At 36.2% G+C, this 24,181-nt stretch overlaps 1 protein-coding gene across 1 annotated transcript; it reads right to left on the bottom strand.

Moving 5' to 3' along the window:
- Nucleotides 1-6,640: 6,640 nt before the first annotated feature.
- On the bottom strand, nt 6,641-23,952 carry LOC129283239 (transmembrane protein 138-like). Its single transcript, XM_064114973.1, has 5 exons — nt 23,842-23,952; nt 19,063-19,199; nt 17,012-17,183; nt 12,021-12,096; nt 6,641-10,529 (listed from the first exon to the last, which is right to left on the bottom strand). Exons 2-5 carry the CDS (start codon nt 19,185-19,187, stop codon nt 10,420-10,422), a joined length of 483 nt encoding a protein of 160 aa, XP_063971043.1. The 5' UTR covers nt 19,188-19,199; nt 23,842-23,952; the 3' UTR covers nt 6,641-10,419.
- Between the last annotated feature and the right edge of the window lie 229 nt (nt 23,953-24,181).

Genomic DNA, 24,181 nt, shown 5'->3' on the forward strand with positions numbered 1-24,181 from the left:
TTTCATTTGATGACATAATGTTCTTAGAATGTCCCGGTCCTATGTCAAAACTCAAAGTAATAATATTGAAACATATCAGCTTTTATTAAACTGTGATCCATATCCTTCTCACAATTTTCCTACAAAGTGTTTGAAATACAGAGCTTAAAGTGTCCCTTTTTCAGATCGGAATATCAAATATTTTAAGCTCGCGCTTCGCGTTCGCTTTATCGATTTTCACAATTAAAAAAAAAGGTATTTAGAATGCCCAGATTCTAGATCGCGCATGTTTATTCAGATACGCAGCTTGTTCTCTATTTAAATCATCCAATATATCAAACATTTTCTGCTCACGCTTTGTGCTCGCATTATTAATGTAGAAAGATTTCCAATTATCATTTTTATGATTTACAAAAATTAACAGAGTGTCCCATTTTCAGGTGTAAATCTCGATTTTTTTTTTGCGCACGTGCTTCGCGCTCGCATCAATTGTTTAGTTGTATACTTATCCTTATCACGATTACAAAAAGTGCTTAGAATTTCCATACTTCGTTTAGAAATGTCAAAATTTTCAGCTCACGCTTTTCGCTCGCATTATTTGATTGTTGAAAAATGTAAGGTCTTTATGGCTAACTGCAAGCAGCCTTTAACAGATCCCTTTTTGATCAGATAAAAACATATATTAAAATTTTCTGTTCGCGCTTCGCGCTCGCAGTTATTATTTAGTTGGTGGATACACATCTGCTTTAGGATCACAAACATTGCCCAGAATATTTAAATTTTAGGACAAAATACTTGAAAAAAAATAGCTCGCTCTTTGCACTCGCACTATATTTATATAAAGCGTATGAGATTATTATATATTTATGTTGATTTATAAGAATAAAGCTTAGAAATGACTATTATAAGACTACCCCTTCAAAGATACAAACAAAAATCAACTTCGAGCGGCCGATTGGGAAAATGTGGCTGAAAAAAACTCGGCTCCCCCCTATTGGCAAAGGCTGGATCCGCCCCTGTCTACTGATAGCTCTTGATGGGGGGATGGGTTACCCTTAAATATTAGTGTTGAATTTTCAGCTCAATATATTGCTTTGACCCCCACCCCCTTCACACACGTTTTATATATCCCCGTCTACTAACATACGTGACGTAGGCCTAACCTACAAAAAACCGATAGAAAGCTAAAGAAAGGATGTAAAGAAAGAAAGAGGGACAGACAAGAAAATAAAACGAGAAAAGTGTAAGGGATAGGACTCAAATAAGTAAAGAGAATAGTACTATAGGAAAGGTAAAGAGAATAGTACTATAGGAAAGGGAAAGAAAGAGGAAAGAGGGAGAAAAAAATAAGGTAAGAGAGTATAAAGTTTACATTGTAACAACACTAACAAAAAAGGAGACAGAAGGATTGTGGGCTGACATGGTGACAAGGAATGGCTTTATAATAACAAAACAGGAATTGCGGAAAACTACTTCAAAATCTTTGCAAGGTGATGAATGGCGGATTTACGGTATCTTTCAGTATTGCATTTGATTGTGGGGAAACCAGTCATGTTGCGTAATTGTCTAGTACAAGAAACGGACCTTGGTGTTAGAAGTAGGTGTTTATGATGATCAGAATTCATCAATTTCTGTCCAGAGTTTAATAAAAGTGAATCCCTTCTGGAAGACAGTTAAGTGAGTTTGCTAATTACCAGAGCATCAGAGTAATGAATGTCATATCCTATTATTATTTTTAGTGCCCGCTTTTGAACAAATTCCAGTTTATTAGATTCTTTGATTGTGATAGAAGTGTGCCAGACAGGGGAAGCAGATTCGAGAATTGGCCTAATATATTATGTAATGTATACAGTCACCATATCAGCCAAACTTGCCTTCGATCTCCTTAGAATACAGAGGGTGAACAACCTACGTGATGATTTGGAAACGATTTCTTCAATGTGTAGGTTCCATTTGAGATCGTTTTGAAGTGTAACTCCTAGAAGTTTGATACTTTCGACAACATTGAGTGGGGTTAAGTTAAGGTGGAAATCAATACGGGGTACAAAGTTTCTGAGGAAGGATATTGGCATAAGGTTACATTTAGATGGTTTGGGGAGGACATCATTATCAGTGCACCATTTTGAGAGACAATTACATACAAATTAGGTAACTTTATGTTTTTATCAATTAAAAAAAATATTGTATATATTCATGGTTTTGCTCAGTTAGCTTTATTCAATTTGTTCAACTTTAATCATTTTCATCCTGGAGGTATGTACCCTTTAAAATGTAACCAATATGAAGGAAAATTTTCTCAGTTTTCCTTCGCTATGGAAGTGAAGATGATATAAGTATATATTTCCATCCACGGGGAAGTATGTCAAGCTATATATGTGAATTAAAATGTCTCAGTTCCTGTATTGACGAGTTAAAGCAGAACACAAAAATATTTTTTTTTCTGTTTTAAATCAGTTCAGATGAAGCCATTTTGGGGAAGAGGAATATATTGACAATACTATTCTGGCCTTATCGTTCATGTTCTGATATTTTAAGTGTTTTTCTTTGGAAGGGGAATCAAACCCAAGTGGGAAGTTATAAGGGGAAAAATAAGAAGCAATATTCTTTTAAACATGTACATTTGGGCTATTCCTCGGTTACTCACGTTACATTTGGAGACACCTTGACTCATACTTGGAGCTGTAACTCCATTATTATTGATAGGAACTTAACATATCTTTATCCATGGACCCATGCTTTATCACAACATAGTACGCAGTCTGACTATCCTTTGTATAAAAACAAAACTTGGGAAATTTCATTATGCTCCTGGCAAATCTTTGAAATGTGTCGGTTACTCATGTTACATGATTTGGACATGCATAAAATGAAAAGTGGACATAAGTGAAAAGTGTCCTCAGGCAAGGCTTTTATGAAAGTTGATTATATCCATTTCAAAGAAGTATATTAGGGAGACAAATTTGTATATAATTAAAAAAAATAAAGAACACATGGTTTTTACTAGGGTTCAGATGGGCTATATGTACAAAGACACATTGAGCTCATGTTCACCAACCTATGGAATTGCCCATTTGCATTTGCTACATCGAAATTTGTTTACTTGATGTGGGCCCGTGGAAGTGGTGGTGGTTGTACGGGACAATTAGGCTTGTGTCGAAACAGAAAAATCAAAGAATAAGAACAAAGAAAGTTTGAGAAAAATCGGACAAACAATGAGAAAGTTGTGAGCATTTGAATATTGCGATCATTAATGCTATGGAGATCCTCACATGGGCAATGCGACAAGTATGTGTGATGTCACATGTGAACAACTTTCCCTTTGATGGACTATAAAATACCCTCAAAATGTCTCTTTGTGCTTTTTCTTATGGTGATACAAACTCTTTATCCATGATGTATTCTTTAAAAATCTGTATTACATGCCCTCCTACAGAAAGAACACATAATCTACTGATAGATGTGATAAAAGAGGCAATTTAAGTGAAATATAATTATACTAAAATAAGAATAAGAATACCAAGTAACGGATGTGAATATTTGTGAGAGCAATATAATTTTGAGTGTGGGATGAAAAAGAAGATTGTATGTATATGTTATGGTTCCATGACATTTGCTCCGGCGACAATTGCTCCGATGGAAAATCCACACACTATAATGTAATTACCATTGGTGGTGGTTGTACGGGACAGTATACAACCAATCCTGGGGCCCGTTTCATAAAGCTGGTCGTAAGTTACGAATGACTTTACGCACGACTGGTGATCATTTCTTGTGCTATGTGATATATCCCTATGTAACTGATTTAGCACCTAAGAACATGTTCCAGTCGTTCATAAAGTTGTGCGTAACTTTACGAACAGCTTTATGAAACACCACCCTGGGCCCCTTCTTAAGCCCCCACCACACTTATTCCGAATCAAACAGAATTGGCCTGAATGAAAGGACTATTGTTTGACCACCAGTTGGTCATTTAAATCTACTTCAAACCCCGTTCGAAAATATCCCTCGAATGTTTTGAACATGACCAAAACCTTCGGGACGGCCAAGAGAAATGACAAAAATATTTCGAATGCACTCAGAATGCAGTCAGGATATTTAGAATGCCCCTAGAATGTCCAAGAACGTAGCACGAATTATCAATCTGACTCCATTGCGGTTCATTTTGACTAGTGTATGATGATACACCTGGTCAATTTACTGAATTTCAACTCCAGTTTGGTGAATTCATAAGTTCCTCCCAAAAATTTCTAGATTTTTTGAATATTTTTTCTTTCCAGCTTCTGCTTGATTCCTGCTGATTCCGAATAAGTGTGATGGGGGCTTTACAAAGTGTTGCGATTGCCAGCAAAGTCAACATAAAAAATGCATGTTTATTTAAAAAAATTCTAGATATGAAAGTATAGATCCCTATCCATAAATTCATTGATTTCTTGACAATTTGGTGTGATCTCCTTTTTTTTACAAAGGACATTATGCAAATCTCCTGTAGAAAAAATTATGACACCTAAGGATTTCCAGTTCTATAGCAAATGTACATTTTTAAAGCAATATTGCTTTACAAAAATGTACACTTGCTATCGGACAAGATTTTTGTATGTCTGCAAGAGAGCAAAGCAAGCCATAAACCCCCTCCTTCCCCCTTCTCTCCCTCTACTTCTTTCTTTCCCCTATCTCTCTCTCTATTTAACCCTCTCAGCCTCTATTCATTTCAAATCTTTCCCTCTCTACAACGGCCAGCAGCTCACAATAAATGGAGAAAAGGACAATTTTCAAAATACACTGTCTTTCCCTTTAAGACAAGCAAACGTAGTTGCAGTAAACTAATTTCATGAGAAAGTCTGTAAGATCAAGACTAATTCTTACTCTCATCATTTAGCTCGGAATAAATGAAAAAGATGCTTTAAATCATAGCCAAGACTGGCATCGTCTTTACCCCTTTCAGGAAGGGGGCGTCGTGGTCTAGTGGTTACGACTCTCGCCTTTCAATCAGAGAGACATGGGTTTGAATCCCAAGGCATGTTTTCCTCCAGCAAGAAATTTGCCCATATCGCGCTGCACTCAACCCAGGTGAGGTGAATGGGTAACCAGCAGAATTAATTCCTCAAATGCACTGAGCGCTGGAAGGCAGCTCGAGCTACAGTGCCTTGGAATACATTATTTCTAGATAGATGGCACTACATAAATAGCTATCATTATTATTATTTTTTATTTGTGGATGCGGATCATATGCTGCTTAGCGTTGAGGACCAGAATAATCTGCATTTTTTGACATGTTTGAGTGCTGCTTTTAGGAGGACTAGATCCAGGCCCAGTCGTGATTGATCCAATCAACCTCATCTAAATGTATATGGAAATCCATCAAAGTCATAATTTCTATCTACAGGAAAGTAAAACACAAGACGTCATTTGTAAGCAAAGAGGAGCACACTGAATTATGACGACACCAATGAATGTATACATCATCACCTAGAAAACATTTTGAACATGCATTTTAGATGTTGGTGTTGCTGGCTTTCCATATACATCGTCATCTAGAAAACATTTTGAATAAACATGCATTTTAGATGTTGGCATTGCTGGCTTTCCATATACACCGTCATCTAGAAAACATTTTGAATAAACATGCATTTTAGATGTTGGCGTTGCTGGCTTTCCATATACATCGTCATCTAGAAAACATTTTGAATAAACATGCATTTTAGATGTTGGTGTTGCTGGCTTTCCAATTTTCCATATACATCGTCATCTAGAAAACATTTTGAATAAACATGCATTTTAGATGTTGGCGTTGCTGGCTTTCCATATACATCGTCATCTAGAAAACATTTTGAATAAACATGCATTTTAGTTGGCGTTGCTGGCTTTCCACAGTTGTGGTTGATTGGATCAATCATAACCCTTTGTAAGATGGGACCCTGCGCCCTGTCCCATCTTTGAACTCATGAACAGGATTCTCAAATGTATAACCAGGCTTATTCTGTAGTGTCCAAGGTCTTGTTAACCATGTGCAGGCACTACACTGACTTTGACAATACCATGACAATAATACCTTGGTCACATTTGTTCTACGGCGGCCGTACGGCGAGTCGAAAACAGCCGTTTTAACATTTTGTGTACCAACTACATATAGGTGGTTTGAATTAAAATTAATAAAACGGCTGTTTTCGACTCGCCGTACGGCCGCCGTAGATCAAATGTGACCAAGGTATAAGCTGCATTATTTCTTGCTGCATTCAACAATAATGATAATAATAATAGTCAGTTCTTGTATAGTGCATAACACATTATGAATAACGTCTCTATGCGCTTCCAAAGGACTTGGATATTATTACCCCAGCTGTAGCTCAAGCAGCCTTTCCAGCGCTCGGCATTTCAAGGAATAAATTTCTGCCAGGGACCCATTCACCTGACCTGGGTTGAGTGCAGCACAATGTGGATAAATTTCTTGCCGAAGGAAACTACGCCGGCCATGGCTGGGATTTGAACCGACGACCCTCTGTTTCAGTCCAGAGACTTATCCACTGGGCCACAACGCTAAACACCAAATTAATAGTGCTGTTTCTGAATCAGGAAATTTCTACATCTGAGCTGCATCATTTTGATCTGCATTCAATGTGGACTATTTGAGGATGAATCCATGAAACAGGTACGAAAGAGTCAATTATGATTCTAGAACAATTTCGAACTTTAATGGTATCAGTGCCTACACTTGAATATTCATCAATTTCTCAATTTCTACAATCATTTTTAAATACAAAATCAATTCACCGACTGATCATGTTCACATGTACAAACTTCTCCTATCAATAAATACCATGCAATAATGCTCCATTTCAAAAATTACAATTAAATAAACGTACGTCCAATCATACATAAAAGAATACTTCTGTTTGTGTCAAGGTGAAAAGATAAATGAAGGTGAATAAAATGGCTGTCCCTGGAAAATGAAACAAACTTTCTTAATTGGGGGGTCTTATTATTACTTGGCAACTAGTCAATTTGACTATTTTCACCATCATGAATATTCTTTGGTGCTGGACGATACCAGAAGTCTTGATTATACCCTTTCTTGACTTAAGTACAACTTTTCATAAGTAAGTCCAACTTAAAATATACAGTTCATCCTGGCATCAAGTTGGCTCAAATAAAGCCAGAAAATAAACAGGAAAATTTTAATGAACTTTTGACAAAAATATACCAAGTAATAACAGATTTACGATCTTATAAAACGAATATACGGCACATGCAAGCAGCTCTCCCACATATACCAATGAATTAAACAGATTTATGATCTTTTAAAAAGAATATAGGGCATATGGAAGCAGTTCTCCCACATATATTATATAAATTGTAAAACTTGACATTTTCAGGGAATGTAAAAGGTTAATTTACATGGACAGTCAACACATGATTTGACACATCAGGAAGGACAAGAGAACAGGCTAAAAGATCATGTGAAATAGCGGTTTAAAGTTTCATTTTAAAGGTAAAGGCAGTAGTTGCAGCAAACAATTATTTCATGGGAAAGTCTTTTGAATCAAGGTTAATTCTCAAAATATTATCATACATCTAGATCTGATACATTAATGTAAATTTATCTTTGTAAAATCATGAAATCTTAGCTCAAAATTGATAATTCTGATGATCACTAACACAGAAAAGCATATGTGGGACAGTGTATTGATATTGCTTCGAAAAATACCCGACACTTGATGGACTTTCGTGCTTACTTTGCTCATTTCTCAACAATTACGCATTTTCTTCCAGAGCTATTTGGCACATATTTACATCCAAACACTTTGGTGGTAATTGGATTCTGATTGAACTCATTTTGAGATCGTTACCACAACTGGAATTTTATCTTCATGTTTGCCTTTCACAAAATGAGTTATACAATAATGTCAACAGTCATACTCTTTTCACGTACTAGTATTTATATCTTTATGCTTTAATTATTGGTGTCATAACTGCATTTCTGTTTTTTCAGATGCCTTTTAGATTGATACCAAAACTTGGCTCTTTACCAGATCATACAGAAACCTTATGCCAATCAGTTTCATTATTAATGAAACTGATTGGCATAAACTCTTCTATCTTAATTGTGATTAACACATTGTGATTATTATAACATAGATTGAAGCATACGTGAACTGATCTGCACCTCGGAACAGTCCACCAGATAGATGGCTCATAATAAATGCTGTGTTTATTACAGTATAAGTATATTTGTCCTAAAGTTCACTCTTTTTGTAATTGTTTGACAAGGCCTCGCTCAATTTCTTCTCTTCTATGTATAATTTACACCTTAATCTTCGATGAATGGCTTTGGAAGGGACCTCCTTCCTGGACTTGTTACGTTCTTGCCAGTAATCCCCCTCGGGCCCGTTGCAGAAAGAGTTGCAATCAATCACAAGTCTTAAAATCATGTGCAACTTGATTTTCAACCAATCAACAGCGCGTATCTGGGACTTGCGACTGATTTTTTTACTTGCGTTTAAATGCAACTCTCTCGGCAACGGACCCCTCGTCAGTATCTCCTCAGTTTGTCAGGGATTCCTCCTACTAGTCAGGGTCCCTTCTTACAAAGAGTTACGATTGATCCGATCATCTTAAACAAACTGGAAATCCAATAATGTCATCATTTTTTTCTCCAGGAAATTCGCATAACGTCCTTTGTAAACAGAGAAGCAAAATGAATTTTCAAGAAAACAATGAAGGTATGATTATTCATCACATCTGGAAATATTTTGAAGACACATGCCATTTAGATGATGCTGTTGCTGGCTTTCCATAGTTGTGGTTGATCGGATCAATCACAACACAGTTCAGATGAAGTCATTTTGAGGAAGAGGGATATATTGACAATACCATTCTGGGCCCCGTCTTACAAAGATGGTTGCGAGTGATCCGATCAATCGCAACTATGGATGGCCAGCAATGTCAACATGTATTATTCATGTTTATTCAAAATATTTTCAAACTATGATGTATATTCATGCATTCATTGTTTTCTTGAAAATTCACTGTGCTTCTCTGTTTACAAAGGACATTGTGCAAATTTCCTACAAAAAAATTATGACTCTGATGGATTTCCATAGAGTTACGATTGATCGGATCAATCGTAACTCTTTGTAAGACAGGACCCAGATGTACTCCTGCTACTGCCGCCTTATCAATATTAGCAGCTCCTGGACAATCATTGGGAAGTTGAATTGCATTTGCAATCTGATTTTATGATCATTTTGTGTGCTAGGACTTGTTATAGCAAAATTGTAATCTGTGCTGAAAGCTTAATTTTTTTCTATAAGAGCTAATTTTGGATTCAAATTTCAATTGAAAACAACTTCTGAAGAAAAGCAATGCGGTGATGACAGCAATAAATTAAGTGAAAAAACAAATTCAAAATACATCTTGGCTTTTCCAAAGGGCTAAATTATGAGAAAGTATAAATATTGAACTTATTCTATCACTTATTCTTTTGATAGACAAACTTTTTGCATGATTTAAATGAAACATTTAAATCAACAAAATAACATGATTTTTTTACATAAGCCACTCTGAAATGCATTAAGGCCACTGCACACCTTACGATTGTTCTGCGACCCGGTTTTGGAATAAATTGTAAAATTTGATGGCAATGTTGAGACATGGAATATCTTAAATGTTCTAGATCATCGCATGAATATCTATGTTCAAAATATGTGACTATGCTATCATCCATATTAGAATAAAAGCAAATTTAATATCTAGTCATAATTACGTCATACTTATCGTACGATTGGCTTCGATTTGAAACTCAGTTGGCCTTTACTTCAAAATAAAGGCTTGCAATAATCCGAAATTGTTATATTAGTATTCTTACAGTTAATTTGCACCTAAAATAAAAGCACAACTTTAATTCACATTTTCAGAAAATTAGAAAAATGTGATTTGCTCCAAAATGGGATCATGGACAAGTCGTACGGTGTGGGGTGGCCTTTACATCTCAATGGGTGTAGTCCTTGCAGGAACTAATCCAATATTTTCTGTCTACCAATGCTATCAGGATCAGCTGTCACAGATACAGAAAGTGGAGTTTCTCTCTGCACACAAAACTTTTCTTCAACAATATCAGAATTTATAGAATTTATACGACAAAGACATTGGGGGAAGCTGCTTGCATGCGATGTGACATTCCCAAAAAAATTTTTTTCAAATATATAACTCTGTTATTATTTGGTGGATCTTCTTCAAACTCTTTTCATTATTTTTCTCAATTTTTTAGTGCTTCATCATAACCAACATAGTATCTTGGTGGGTTTCCTTCCTCTCCATGAAAATCTGTAAGTCCAATTGCGCAGTACAAAAACAAATCAAGATTTGAGTGGCAAAAAGTTATAAATACTGTACATATATCACACTGAGATGGTGGGTGAAGACGAGGGGGAGTTAGGTCCTTTCTCATCTGACTTTGTCAAACTGTTCTCGGAGCCACCTAGAGTCGCGGTAGAATCGAGGATCTCCAAGCCGTAACGCCGTGCGCTTGTAGTAGTAGTAGTAGAATACGGCACCTGATGGATAGATGATATCATAGGGGATTTCATTGAGTTCATGTAATAAAAACACAATCCTCAACTACTCTGCATTGACAAACTGATACTCTACAACATTTTAATATTTCTAATTCAAGAACATGGATGGACAGATGACAGACAGATGGATGGACAGATGTACTCTAAGTGACTGTGATGCTTCAAAATGAAAACCATATGGCACGAATTCACCGAAAACAGTCTAAATTTTGAAAAGAAATATGCAGCAAATTTCTCTCCCACCTCCTGGACCCTGGTAAACAGCATAATTTTAAAGGACAAGTCCACCCCAACAAAAAGTTGATTTGAATAAAAAGAGAAAAATCCAACAAGCATAACACTGAAAATTTCATCAAAATCAGATGTAAAATAAGAAAGTTATGACATTTCAAAGTTTCGCTTAATTTCACAAAACAGTTATATGCACATCCTGGCTGTTATGCAAATGAGGAGACTATGACATCATCCACTCACTATTTCTTGAACATGTGGAATTAGCATTGTTTAATACTATATGGATCAGTCAAGTTGGTCCTTATTGTCAAATCTAAAAAAAATGAAATATTGTATAATTCAAACAATAAAAAAGAAAAGAAATAGTGAGTGATGGACATCAGCGACTGACTCACCTAGTTGTGCATATCACTGTTTTGTGAAAAATAAGCGAAACTTTAAAATGTCATAACTTTTTTATTTTACATCCGATTTTGATGAAATTTTCAGCCTATGCTAGTTTGATTTTTCTCTATTTATTCAAGTCAGCATTTTCCTGGGGTGGACTTGACCTTTAAGCAAGCCGGCCGAGCTGCATTGGCCAGCACAGCATAATTACAATGCACATGCATGCACTACTAGTGCACACAGCAGATGTGGACTTTTTCCCATGAGGCATTGCAAATTTCAGCCTGTCCGCTGCAAGCGATAGATGGCGCACCATATTTTGAATCCACCGAATCGATTGCGCGTTTTTTGCAACACCCACTAGTGGCCCACATTGTACTTTGGTAAAAGAACCATGGACTGTGCAGATTCCGTGTACATTCATCGCATACACTAGGAAAAGTCCAATTATAAATGTGCAATTTAGGCATAATTGGCACTAAATTCGCGTTTGAATGCAGCGTGATCAGGCGCAAGGGGGGGGGGACAGGGGTTCAACCCCCCCCCTGAGATTTTTTTGAAAACCTTTTTTTTACGAAAAGACCTGATTTTCTCTTTTTTTTTGCTTGTCAAATTTTCATTCAACTCAAACCCCCCCCCCCTTTCAAAAATCCTGCGTACGCTACTGAGCGTGATAACACAAGAAGTCTGCATACATGTAGTCCATGGGTATGTAGCTTGGTACAATTGAAACATTTTTTGTGAATTTGGGCTTTTACATCCAACTGATTCTCTTACATGTTAGAAAATAACAAAAATTTAGTATATTGATTAAGCTCCCCCCACCCCCCATTGTGAATTTATTCTTACCGACTCTTTGAAAGACATACAAGGCCTGGTATCCATTGTTCCAGATATACGCATCCACATTGTTCCATCGTAGTGTCTGCAGTCAAAAGAGGGGAAATGTTTTTATACTTCATGTCAAACTAGTTGTGTCACCTTAAACAATATCAAAATCACATCTACATAGATTTGATAAGTTTTACAGAGCTCTAGAATTCAACCTAAACTTTTATTCAAATGTGTATCACCATAAAGAAAGGGCTAATCATAATATGTGTGGCGTCGCGCAAAAACCAGACTATTGGTGAGAGACAATAAATGCGCTAGGACGTCATTTAAATACGCGTGTCATCAAACTTTTGTCTGGCGCGCGTCGCGAGGAAAAACAAAACAAACAACCCGCGGGAAATAAAAAAAAATGTCAGGCGCATTTTTATTTTTCAGAACTGTGGATATCGGCTCGATATATTTGGTGGCGGGTTCGGATACATGTTGATTGAATTTAATTCCCTCGGCTGAAATCCATGAAGGTAAGTTAAATTATGTTGCAGATTGAGTTGTTTTGTTAAATTCATTGATAATTGCGATGCGAGGAACATGGCAACTAAACACGTGAATGTGAATTTTGTGTTGCGTGCTTATGTAGATCGATCGAGAGAGAGCTTTTTTAGGAACGACTTTAAACGTCAAATTACTGCTGCAGCGATTCGCGGTATTTGTCCGGGACTTTGACGGCCTTTTTAAGATCTAACTTATGTATGCCTAGGCTATCAACTAGATCTAGATCTGCACCTACTTAGATAGGCCTTAATTACATACTTGTAACCATTTAAGTTAAATCTATCACATGCAACAAGTTTGTAAAAAATGTATATAAAAAAAAAATCAAAATTGGACAAGGAGTAAAAGAGCTATGATAATTTAAAGATATGGATTTCGGTGAAACAGTTCTATGCATGTTTTTATGAATTTACTTAACAAACTGATGCAAAGATGTCTCACCTTGTTACATGAAATTATGTTTGTTCTATCCCCCCCCCCCCCTCCAAGACTAGATATTAATTAATGCAAAAAGGTGACATATCATTCACACACGTATGACCAAATAAAATAAGTATGATTTCATGTTTTGTTATAAGAAAAGTTAAAGTGGGGTGTCATCATCAGCCCATCTAACGAATATTTATTAAGACGTGCATATAACTGTTTTTATAATGCATGAAAAACCCTTTTAGATCTAGTTGTTATCAGATTTTGATGAAATTTGCAGCATTTGCTTACATTTGATGAAATTATTTTCAGCTCGGAGTACCCTTTTAAATCGGTTAATTATGGACATTTTTCAAATCCCCTCTCCTAACAAATTCTTATTTGTCGGACTTCTGATTTCAAATTTGTTTTTTTTTCGGAAGGGGTGGGGTTTATTTGGTATGAGCTTCACCAAAGCTGTGCAAATGATATCGAAATTATAACTAGAAAACAGATTGTCACAATTTATAAGAACTTTATTAAAAAATAACAATATATTTTGGGGGCGGGTGTGGGGGGTATTTCTTATTTTTTCTACAATCTGGTGGGTGTTTCAAAAAGCTGTTCGTAAATTAAGAGCGACTTTAAGAACAACTGGTGATCCTTTCTTACGCGCAAAACCATCGCTAATTAATACCATTCGCCATAAGAAAGGATCACCAGTCGTTCTTAAAGTCGCTCTTAACTTACGAACAGCTTTATGAAACACCCACCTGGTCGAGCTATATTACATGAGGTTCGCCAACTTTCTACACAAAATTATAAAATATTAAAAAAAAAATTGAAAAGACATATTTTTGAAAAAAAATAAATTATAGTTTTAATTGTTTTTTTTTAAGTTTTTTTTCTTAAGTAGTGTTTTTTTTTAATAAACTTTATCTCTGAAAATTTGTTAACTAATTGGCCTTGTTTTCTTTCGTTGTGTTAAACATGTTAAGGGCACGGGATCTACAGAGCAACTGTATTAGTGCAGTGAGGACAAGACATCTCAGAACCAACATACAGCTGACAGCAGCCCTTCAAGAAGTATTTTTAAGACTCTGATATGGGATTCACCATTACCACAGCTTCAGGTAGCTTTCCATGCTTTATCCATATTATATATGGAAATAGTGTGCCAGTTTTGACTTTATCATGTCAGTTGTAACCGATTTTTCCACGAATTAATTGCCGTTTTATAAGATATTGTTTTAGAATTAATTTCACCACTATTAGTACATGAAATCTAGAATTATGGAAAATATAAAAAATATAAAATGATAAAAACAACAAAAAATGAAAAAAAATATAGAATTTGGATAAAGGCTCATGCAGAGAAAGCTTTTTGCAAGTGATATATCAAAATTAAACATTTAAATATGAACATCTCATGAATTTTGGAGGGATTTTTTTACCCAACAATAGTTAAATCTTATTATTTTAGGTAGAAAAATATGACATCTGGGAGTACTTCCACCTTTATTAGAAATACAAGTAACATTTACACAAAGCCAAAGAGTGAAAAGTTAATGTATTTTAAATATCATGTTGTTGATAAATGTCCATGAATCATGAAGAAATGAGAGTGTAATGTGACTGTTTTTATAACACATTAATATCGGTGAACTTTTCAATTGCATTCATCAAACATGTAGATTTGAGTCATCGGAACGTGGCATTTTTAAGACTGGAACATGAAGAAAGCAAACAATGCAGAGGAAGAAAATTATTCCCTTTGGTGAACCCTGCTGACATAGTCTCTCAGATATTCCCAGATAAGCTATCAACTGGATTTTCCAAATAGAGGGAATATGATATTTGGAAAGATCTTAGATGAGGGCAAGGCACCTCGCGGCCTCCCCGGTAGGAGAGGAAATTGAACAATGAATACATGTTTTACTTTGAATGAACAAACTCTGAAGTTTTTCGATAAAAAAATCAAACTTAATTTGTAACGTTTGCTAACCCATTAGAAGGATGTCATTGTAGAAAATTGAAATGTGGTAAGTTTGCTGCTGTATTAAGAAGTTTGTGATAATGTTAAACACACACACTGAGGAGAGATTATCGTGTTTTATATCCTTTTTAGTGCAAATTTGGACAGTGGAGAGCGATGCACATTCCTGAGTTTTGCTAATACTGCTGCATAGAAGAGAGTAAATGTATGTAGTCTCTTCCATATCAAGAATTAAACTCTGATATTATTTTTTATTCAAGCATAAGATGTTTACAACGCATATCATTACACACGTGTACAGAGTGTAGCAGAGAAAAGATGACTATGTATTTGTGAGTATTTGTTAGTTATAATACCTGCCGTATTAATATGTGGAGCCAAGTTTTTACGCACAGTTTCATTCTTCTTTTCAAACGAAGTGACCTAAAAAAAATCCTTCAGTGATCCAGATAATTTGGCAGCAATTTGTGAAATATATTTTCATGACTACCCCATCCCTAAAAAGAAACCAAATGTGGCCCATTTCATTAAATGTTGATATGATCCCTTGCTCGAATGAAAACTACCATGAAAACAGTGAACCTTCTGCTTCCTGATTCGCTAGTTCAATGAAAGTTGATATTTCATCAAGAGTTGCTGTCATATTAAATCTTTATGAAATGTAGCTCGCATCAGCTTTTCACTATTGTGTATTGCCACCGAAAAAAAACTTGGTTTTGCAAAATTGAATTTTGTTTGTGGTTATTTTCCAAAGCTTAAGCATGATTTTTTTTAGATTTTACTTTGCGAGAAAGTGAAGTATGGACACACAGCAAGGTGGTGTCTTTTTTTTTTTTGGGGGGGGGGGGGTTAAGGGCAGGGACAAATCTAGGATGGAGGTGGGCAGGGGCTTTGGCCCCACTTTTTTTCCCCATAACGCATGTATAAACATGTAAAAAAAATACCATTTGATTGTGATTTTTTTTTTGCATGGACAGCCCCTCCCATTTTCAAAAAATGTTCTGCGGCGCCTGTGGGGGTGGGCCCTCCCCCAAAAAATGATAAGCTGCCCCCCCCCCAACAACAAAAAAATCAGATAAATAACCCAACCCCATCTTCCCCTGGTCATTGGATCTGGGAACCTCCTCCCATGTTAAAACTACGCGCTATGACGAACTATATATAGTATGACAAATAGTCTCCATAAGGGTTTTTTTGCATGTAATGTGAGTGTGTGGGTGTGGGTTCTAGTGTGGGTGTGGTTGAATATGTAGAATAATTTGTTTTATTGTATTCGCCTAGCTGTGTATATATAAAAATTATGTCTGCACTACAAAAGATCACCTCGCCTATGCCAGGTATGTTGGGCGTTACAAAAGAACCAACATTTCCCTATCATGAAAAGATTAATAATAAGCCCGACTACCATGACGACCCATACAGCCAGGCAGGGGGGGGGGGGTACCCCTGATTCAATTGGCCATATCTCTAATTTAAATATGAATTAGACTCTAATATTTTGTATACACATTGTACATGTGTCCATGTACCAGAAAACATAAAAAAACCAAAATCCAAAATTTCACCTATAATACCCATTTTCCCAGGATGGCCCACATATCATATACCCTGTTATTGGAGAAAAAAATCACACCTAAAAATACTAAATATCGATTTCAACTACAACATATACATTCCCCCCCCCCCCCAAAAAAAAGAGACATTGTCAAGCGGATTGCAGCCAGAAAGGAATTTCCCTTGTGATTAGGCGACCCAGAAGAGTATCATAAATATGACAATATTAGAACAAAGTTTTTGAGGGAGTACCATATTTTGTCTGTGGAATTTTAAAACATCATATCTCAAAATGCAACAATTTTGAGGACAGCTTAGTAAAAAGTTCAACTATAGAGTTATGACATAACATAAAAACGTAGCAAACTTCTTTTGAATCGAAAGCATTTTATACAGGTATAGGAGCCTGTTTTCAGATAAAATGAGGTTATCGACATTCCCGATTTCTAAAATACAGCTTTTTCTGAGCTGCCCGAGGATTTGTTAGAAATCTTACCATTGTCCAAACATGCAGTCCCACACAAAGCATGAAATAGACAAAGACGATTACGATGGTGAATTTGAACTTGACGACGAGGTAGCCGACGAGCCCTGCCTGAAAGACGTAGGTGTTGAAGAACATGAGAAAGATGACGATGGTTGCAAAGATCTGAGCAATGTCTTGGATTCTGAAAGGAAAAATGATTACAAGAAAAAGCATTAAAGAAACCCTCAAAACCAGTTGAGTTCATGTAAAAGAAAGACCCAAAGATACAGATCAACAAAAGTTTGAGGAAGATTGAATGGATGACAAGAGCATTTAATAGTGAGATCACTAATGCTATGCAGATCCTTCCATTGGCAATGCGACTAAGATCTGTAATGTCAACACATGTACAATTTCCCCATAACTTTAGTACCAATTTCACTTTATTTTTATCTTTTTATCTAGTCTATCACACGATCAGTTGGTCTCTTAATAATACATAGTTCCCACCACCACGATTTGTGCCACGATTCAAATGGCTGCCTTAATCGTGGAGTAATCTTGTGGTCATATCAGATCGTACATTATCTGTCGTGGCAATCGTACTGATCATAGACAAAAAAAATTCTGAACGGTTCCAACATTTTCGCAATCAGTTACAAAAGGCCAATCGTAGCTTTCGTAAAGGATCGCACGACAGTGGGAACGGGTTATTATATACAAGGACACATAATACAGGTTTCATAACACTTTTGTGTCATGGAAAATTGTTTGTCCTATGAAAATGGGCCTAAAAGTGATGTTTGGGGTAAATTTTTAGTGTCTTACTGAAGCCTGAAATGATGTACCTGATGATATAATGAATGCACAAGTGACCAGTGTTTTTGCTACAGTAGTGGACCGCAGTGGTTGGGCCCAACCAGCACAGATTTTTGACCACCACTCGTCATGAAAAACACTGCTTATGTCCACCACTAATTTCAAATGAAAAGTGTTCCAAAACTTACTACTTGTAAAGAGGAATTGCATTTGCGTTCATTTCAAACTTTAATCTTGTTTTATTTGATAATTTACATTAAACATTCTTACCAGTATATTTGATAAATTAGTTCATTTTCAAACATTTGCTAATGTCAGATTGTTATTACATTGATGTTCACTTCAGTTTTGGTCTTAAGACCACTAAATCGGCCTGAAAAAGCTTTGTAATGCCTTGAAATGGTTGTGTAATGCCTTGAAATAGTGACCACCATTGAAATGGGTCTAGGTAGACCGTAGATCACTGCAAGTGACATTTTCTCTTCTATTCTGAGAAATGCATTTATAGAATTTATATCACATGACCAATGGGGAAGCTGTTCACATGTGACATCACAAACCTAAACTCTAATAACACATTCCAAATGATATTATATTGATTGATTTTCCCCATATCTTCACCAAGATGATTCTTTTATTTTTCTACTTTTATTAAAGCAATTTCAAGTTTGTCATATTTTCAAGCATTTTTTTGTTACAATGGCAATCCATCCTCTGCTACTGATTTTATGCTAAATGATATAGCCTATGCCTGATTTATTGTCAATATATATTTGTTATATTACATTGTTATGTAGAAGAAATACAAATCAAATCAAATCAAGTGGTAAATTGCCAATCGTCTACTGCCAACTCGTCCACTCACCACATGGTCTACTTTCATTTAGTCTAATGCCATTCTGTCAATCAACATTTCATCTGACAACCATTTGGTCCAACTATCACTTCATCTAATCACCATATCATCTCATAACCAGTTGGTCTAATATCCATTTCAATTCCATTCATTTTGCACAATTAACACTTAGTCCAATTAGACCAAATGGTATGTGGACTAAATGGCTATTGGCCCAACTGGTTATTATACGAAATGGTGAGTGGACGAATTGGCATTTAGACCATGTGGATAGTGGACGAACTGATTGTAGACCAAATGATGGTAGACGAGTTGGTAATTGGACGAATTGGCATTAGACGAATTGGAAATAAACCCTCCAAGTCAGGGACAACTTTCCCTTTAAAAAAAAATGTACACAACTTACATGAAGAGGACCAGCTGGGTGACATTGTCAAGTCTGAGAAGGTCACAGAATGCATTGATGAAAAGATCTACAAACAGAAGAAAGTACTGCAGATACAGCACCCCTCGGTACTGCGACACTTGCATCTTGTGGATATCCTGGAAGACATAAGTACAAAGCAAAGGTGAGTAAAGTATGCTGCAGAACAATCAGAACAGCTTGGTCAAAAGCTCTACAAACCAAAGTAAACTTGCAGATACAGCACCCCCCCCCCCCCCCCCCCGATACTGCAACACTTGAGGATATATCCTGGAAGTCACAAAACAAGAACAAAGACAAGGTTTAATGAAGAATGGATATTTATCAATCAAGAACACATTATTTGATAACAAGTGGAACGCCTCTGGCAGTCTCGCCTGCATTACGCAATTCGATATAGCAGTGCTCAGTGCTTCCTTTGAATTACAGCTAATGAATAATTATTCACAGAAGAAATCATTAATAAGATAATGAAATATTATGTCCATTGACCCAAAATGACCTTTGACCATGATCATGTGACCTAAGGATTGTGCAAAATTATCATTCATACTTGATTACCCTTATGTCGATGTTTCATGAGCAAGTACCATAAACTTCCTAAGTTACTCCCAACACGGCCAGAGTTCATTGACCTTTAAATGACCTGTGTGATTAAATGACACACACAGGGTATTCAGGGATACATTGCTGCTCTTATGTCCAAGTTTCATGAACTAAATCCATAGACTTTTAAAGTTATGATGACAATTCCAAAAATACCCCCCAACATTACCAAAGTTTGTTGACCCTAAATGACCTTTGACCTTGGTCATGTGACCTGAAATTTGCACGGGATGTTCAATGATAATTGATTGCTCTTATGTCTAAGTTTCATGGACTAGATCCACAAAATTTTAAAGTTATGATGACAATTCCTCAAATACCCCTAATATGGCCAAAGTTTATTGACCCTAAGTGACCATTGACCTTGGTCATGTGACCTGAAACTCGCATATGATATTCAGGGATACATAGTTGCTCTTATGTCCAAGTTTCATGAACTAGATCCATAAACTTTTAAAGTTATGATGACAATTCCTCAAATAACCCCAACATGGCCAAAGTTTGTTGACCCTGACCTTTTACCTTAATCATGTGACGTGAAACTCAGGCAAGATATTCAGTGATACACTATTACCCTTATGTTTAAGATTTATGAACTAGGTCCATATACTTTTGAAGTTATGACAACATTTCAAAAACTTAACCTTGGTTAAGATTTCGATATTGATTCCCCCAACATGGTCTAAGTTCATTGACCCTAAATGACCTTTGACCTTGGTCATGTGACCTGAATCTCAGGCAGAATGTTCAGTAATACTTGATTACCTTTATATCCAAGTTTCATGAGCTAGGTCCACATACTTTCTAAGTTATGATGACATTTCAAAAACTTAACCTTGGTAAAGATTTCAATGTTGACGACGACGCCGTCGCCGTCGGAAAAGTGGCGCCTATAGTCTTGCTCTGCTATGCGGTATTACAGTATAGGCAGTACTGCAGATGCAGTTTCCATCAATAGTACTTTGATATTTGAATCTTGTCGATATCCTGGAAGACACAAGAACTAGACAAAGGTTTATACATCCTGGAAGTCACAAAACGAACAAAGACAAGGTTTAATGAAGAATTTTGTTCTACATACACACATGTATTTCAGTTTGTCTGTATGTCCTGCAGGTTGCTTGTCTCTTTGAACATATTTTCTTCCTTGTTTAATACCTTTTCATTGTTTGTACTTGTTATATGCATGTATTTGTTACTTGTATGCAGGGCCCCCAAGAAACAGTGCTTAGTCCACAGATGGGGTTACCCTTGGTAAACAAAACGAAATAGATAAATAGATATTTATCAATTAAGGACACATTATTTTAAAAAAAGGTTTACAGTATAGGCAGTACTGCAGATGTAGCTTCCCTCAGTAGTAGCCTACTTTGATATTTGAAATGACTGCCCGAGGTTTTTTCCAAGAAAATCCTATATTTCTTTCAATTTTTAATGAGATATTTGGTACACTTACTCATATGAGGAACATTTAAAACTGAAAGATTTTGTGAAATAAAAAGAAATTCATGTTAAATCTTAACTCAAATTTTTAAGTGCGCAGACTTGGGGACCACCATCATACCACCCCCCCCCCCCCCCTAGCCAGGAGGCTCTTAGAGGGTAACAAGTGGAATGCCTCTGACGGTCTCACCTGCATCACGCAATTCAATATAGCAGCAGTGCTGACATTGACAACTACTATAAAATAATTATTCACAAAAACCACCATTCATATAATGATACAATACTACGATCATTGACATTTGACCTTGATCATGTGACCTAAAACTTGTCAGTGATACTTGATTACCCCTATATCCACATTTTATACACTATATCTATAAACTTTGAAAGTTATGACAGTAATCTAATAATTACCTCTAAAATGGCCAAAGTTCAATGACCTTAAATTACCTTTGACTATGGTCATGTGACCTGAAACTTTCATGAGATGTTAAGTGATACTTGACGACTCTTATATCCAAGTTTTATGAACTAGACCAATATACTTTACAGAGTTATGATGGTAATTCAACAAATACCCCCAACATGGCCAATGTCCATTGACCTTGGTCATGTGACCTGAAACTCGCACAAGATGTTCAGTGATACTTGGTTACTCTTATGTCCACGTTTTATGAACTAGACCAATACACTTACAGAGATATGATGGTAATTCAACAAATACCCCCAACATGGCCAAAGTTCATTGACCTTACATGACCTTTGACCTTGATCATGTGACCTGAAACTTGCACAGGATGTTCAGTGATACTTGATTACTCTTATGTCCAAGTTTCATGAGTCAGATCCATAACCTTTCATAGTTATGATGGTAATTCAACAGATACCCCCATTATGGCCAAAGTTCATTGACCTTTGACCTTGGTCATGTGACCTGAAATGCGCACAGGATGTTCAGTGATACTTGATAACTCTTATGTCCAAGTTTTATGAACTAGACCAATATACTTTCAAAGTTATGATGGTAATTCAACAAATACCCCCAATTTGGCCATAGTTCATTGACCTTAATCATGTGACCTGAAACTTGCACAGGATGTTCAGTGATGCTTGATTACTACTAAGTCTAAGTTTCATGAATCAGATCCATAAACATTCAAAGTTATGATGGTAATTCAACAGAAACCCCCAATTTAGCCGAAGTTCATTGACCCTAAATGATCTTTGACCTTGGTCATGTGACGTGAAACTCATGCAGGATGTTCAGTAATACTTGATTAACCTTATATCCAAGTTTCATGAACTAGGTCCATATATTTTCTAAGTTATGATGACATTTCAAAAACTTAACCTTAGGTTAAGATTTTATTTTTGTTTCCTATTGAGTATTGTACTTCCCCAACGTTACGGATGCGTGCGTTGCGTAACGTTGGGGAAGTACAATAAAAGACAAGATGGCGGCGTAAACATCGGGCAAGTCTCTTCCATCTTTTCACAATATTTTTCTCATTTTTTTAATGAATTCTTGTTTAAAAATAAAACCGAGAGCGTAGAAATGTCGGAAATGAAGTTTTATCCCATGTAGTGATGTATGATGGGGTGTCCAAACTTCGCGGACTTTTCAAAAATATTCATCAGGCTTAAATTTGTTCAAAAAATATTCATAATTCATACAAAACCAATTCAAGAAATAGTTACCACATTGACGGCAAGATCCTAAACTATAAAATCATTGACGAAAATGTAAAGCAGGTCAAGGGATTTCGCCGGTATCGCGATCTCAAAATTCTAATTTATATTCCGATCGGCGAATGCGCGCTTTGCTGGAAAACCGTTCTGAAAAAGTGTGACCTAACTTCGCGGACCAAAGTTTTTGTGGAGATTTAAACAAAAACTCAAGCTCAAAAACTTGAAAAAGTGACATATTTATATCAGATTGAATTGACGGCAAAATGCTATAGAATCGGTTAGTACCACATTTAACTCACATTTTTGATGATTTCTGCTTGCAAAATGGTGATATCGTAATGCTTGTTGAGAATATCAGATTTCTTCAAAACGGGCACTAACGGTGACAAATTTGCCGAGACTTTTGTCAATATTTTCATGAATACTGAACTCATCCTAAAAAAACTTACACCAAAGGGTAATTTTACTTTTAGGTTGCTTTTCATGTTGATGATGTCAGATTTTAAGGATATTGGCTAGGTTTTTAGATAATGTCATGACCGTCCGCGAAGTATGGACACGCGCGAAGTTTGGACTCACTGGACACTGATTTGGCTAACGTTAGCCTAGATGTTTTAGAACTTAGGCCCTAGTCTTAGAAGGAAAGTAAAAAGTTAGAAAAAGAAATCTCAGGGGCGAAAGTTTCAGGTTTTTTTGCAGTACACGCAGATGAATAGGAAGGACTCCCTGGCTTCATTGAGAGTAAGCATACGTTAGTAAATATTTTTTTACTCTCAAGAAGCCGCCTGGCTAGGCAGTGCCATTGCCAGGGCAGTGGCAGAGAATTGAGAAGCTAGAAGCGGCCTCCTGCCAGAGTTCTTTCAGTCCCACATGACAACAAAAATGTTTGTTGCCTTGCCAAACCAAAAAAAGCCTAAAAAAGGCAATTAGCAATTCCAACCTACGTGTTTAAATTCACCCATCTAGAAAGCTTGAAAAATTACAAAATAGTGAGAGTTCCAGAGAGAACAAGTGGCTTACCAATTATTCCTAGCAGAATTCAACAAAACATAAAGAATGGTAGTAACAAAACAAGTTTTTGAGTGGACGGTTTGGTTTTCCGGACGGATCTTTCCAATAATAGAAAAGATTTGAACTATAATTAATCAACGTAGAGGGAGACATTATCGTCCATTTTTGTGTTTTTTATCGTACAGTTGAAATAAAACCTCAAACAAGCTAAAAAAAAATTTAAGCAAAAACAAAACAAGCCCCAAAACGAGCCATTTCATTTTTTAATGGTGTTTTACTTGTCCCTGCTTCATACTCTTTCGTTCTTTCAAGTTAGCGTGAATGAGTAAGGCGACATTTTGCTGACTCA

Source organism: Lytechinus pictus, unplaced genomic scaffold (assembly GCF_037042905.1).
Source record: "Lytechinus pictus isolate F3 Inbred unplaced genomic scaffold, Lp3.0 scaffold_20, whole genome shotgun sequence".
Classification (NCBI taxonomy): Eukaryota; Metazoa; Echinodermata; class Echinoidea; order Temnopleuroida; family Toxopneustidae; genus Lytechinus; species Lytechinus pictus.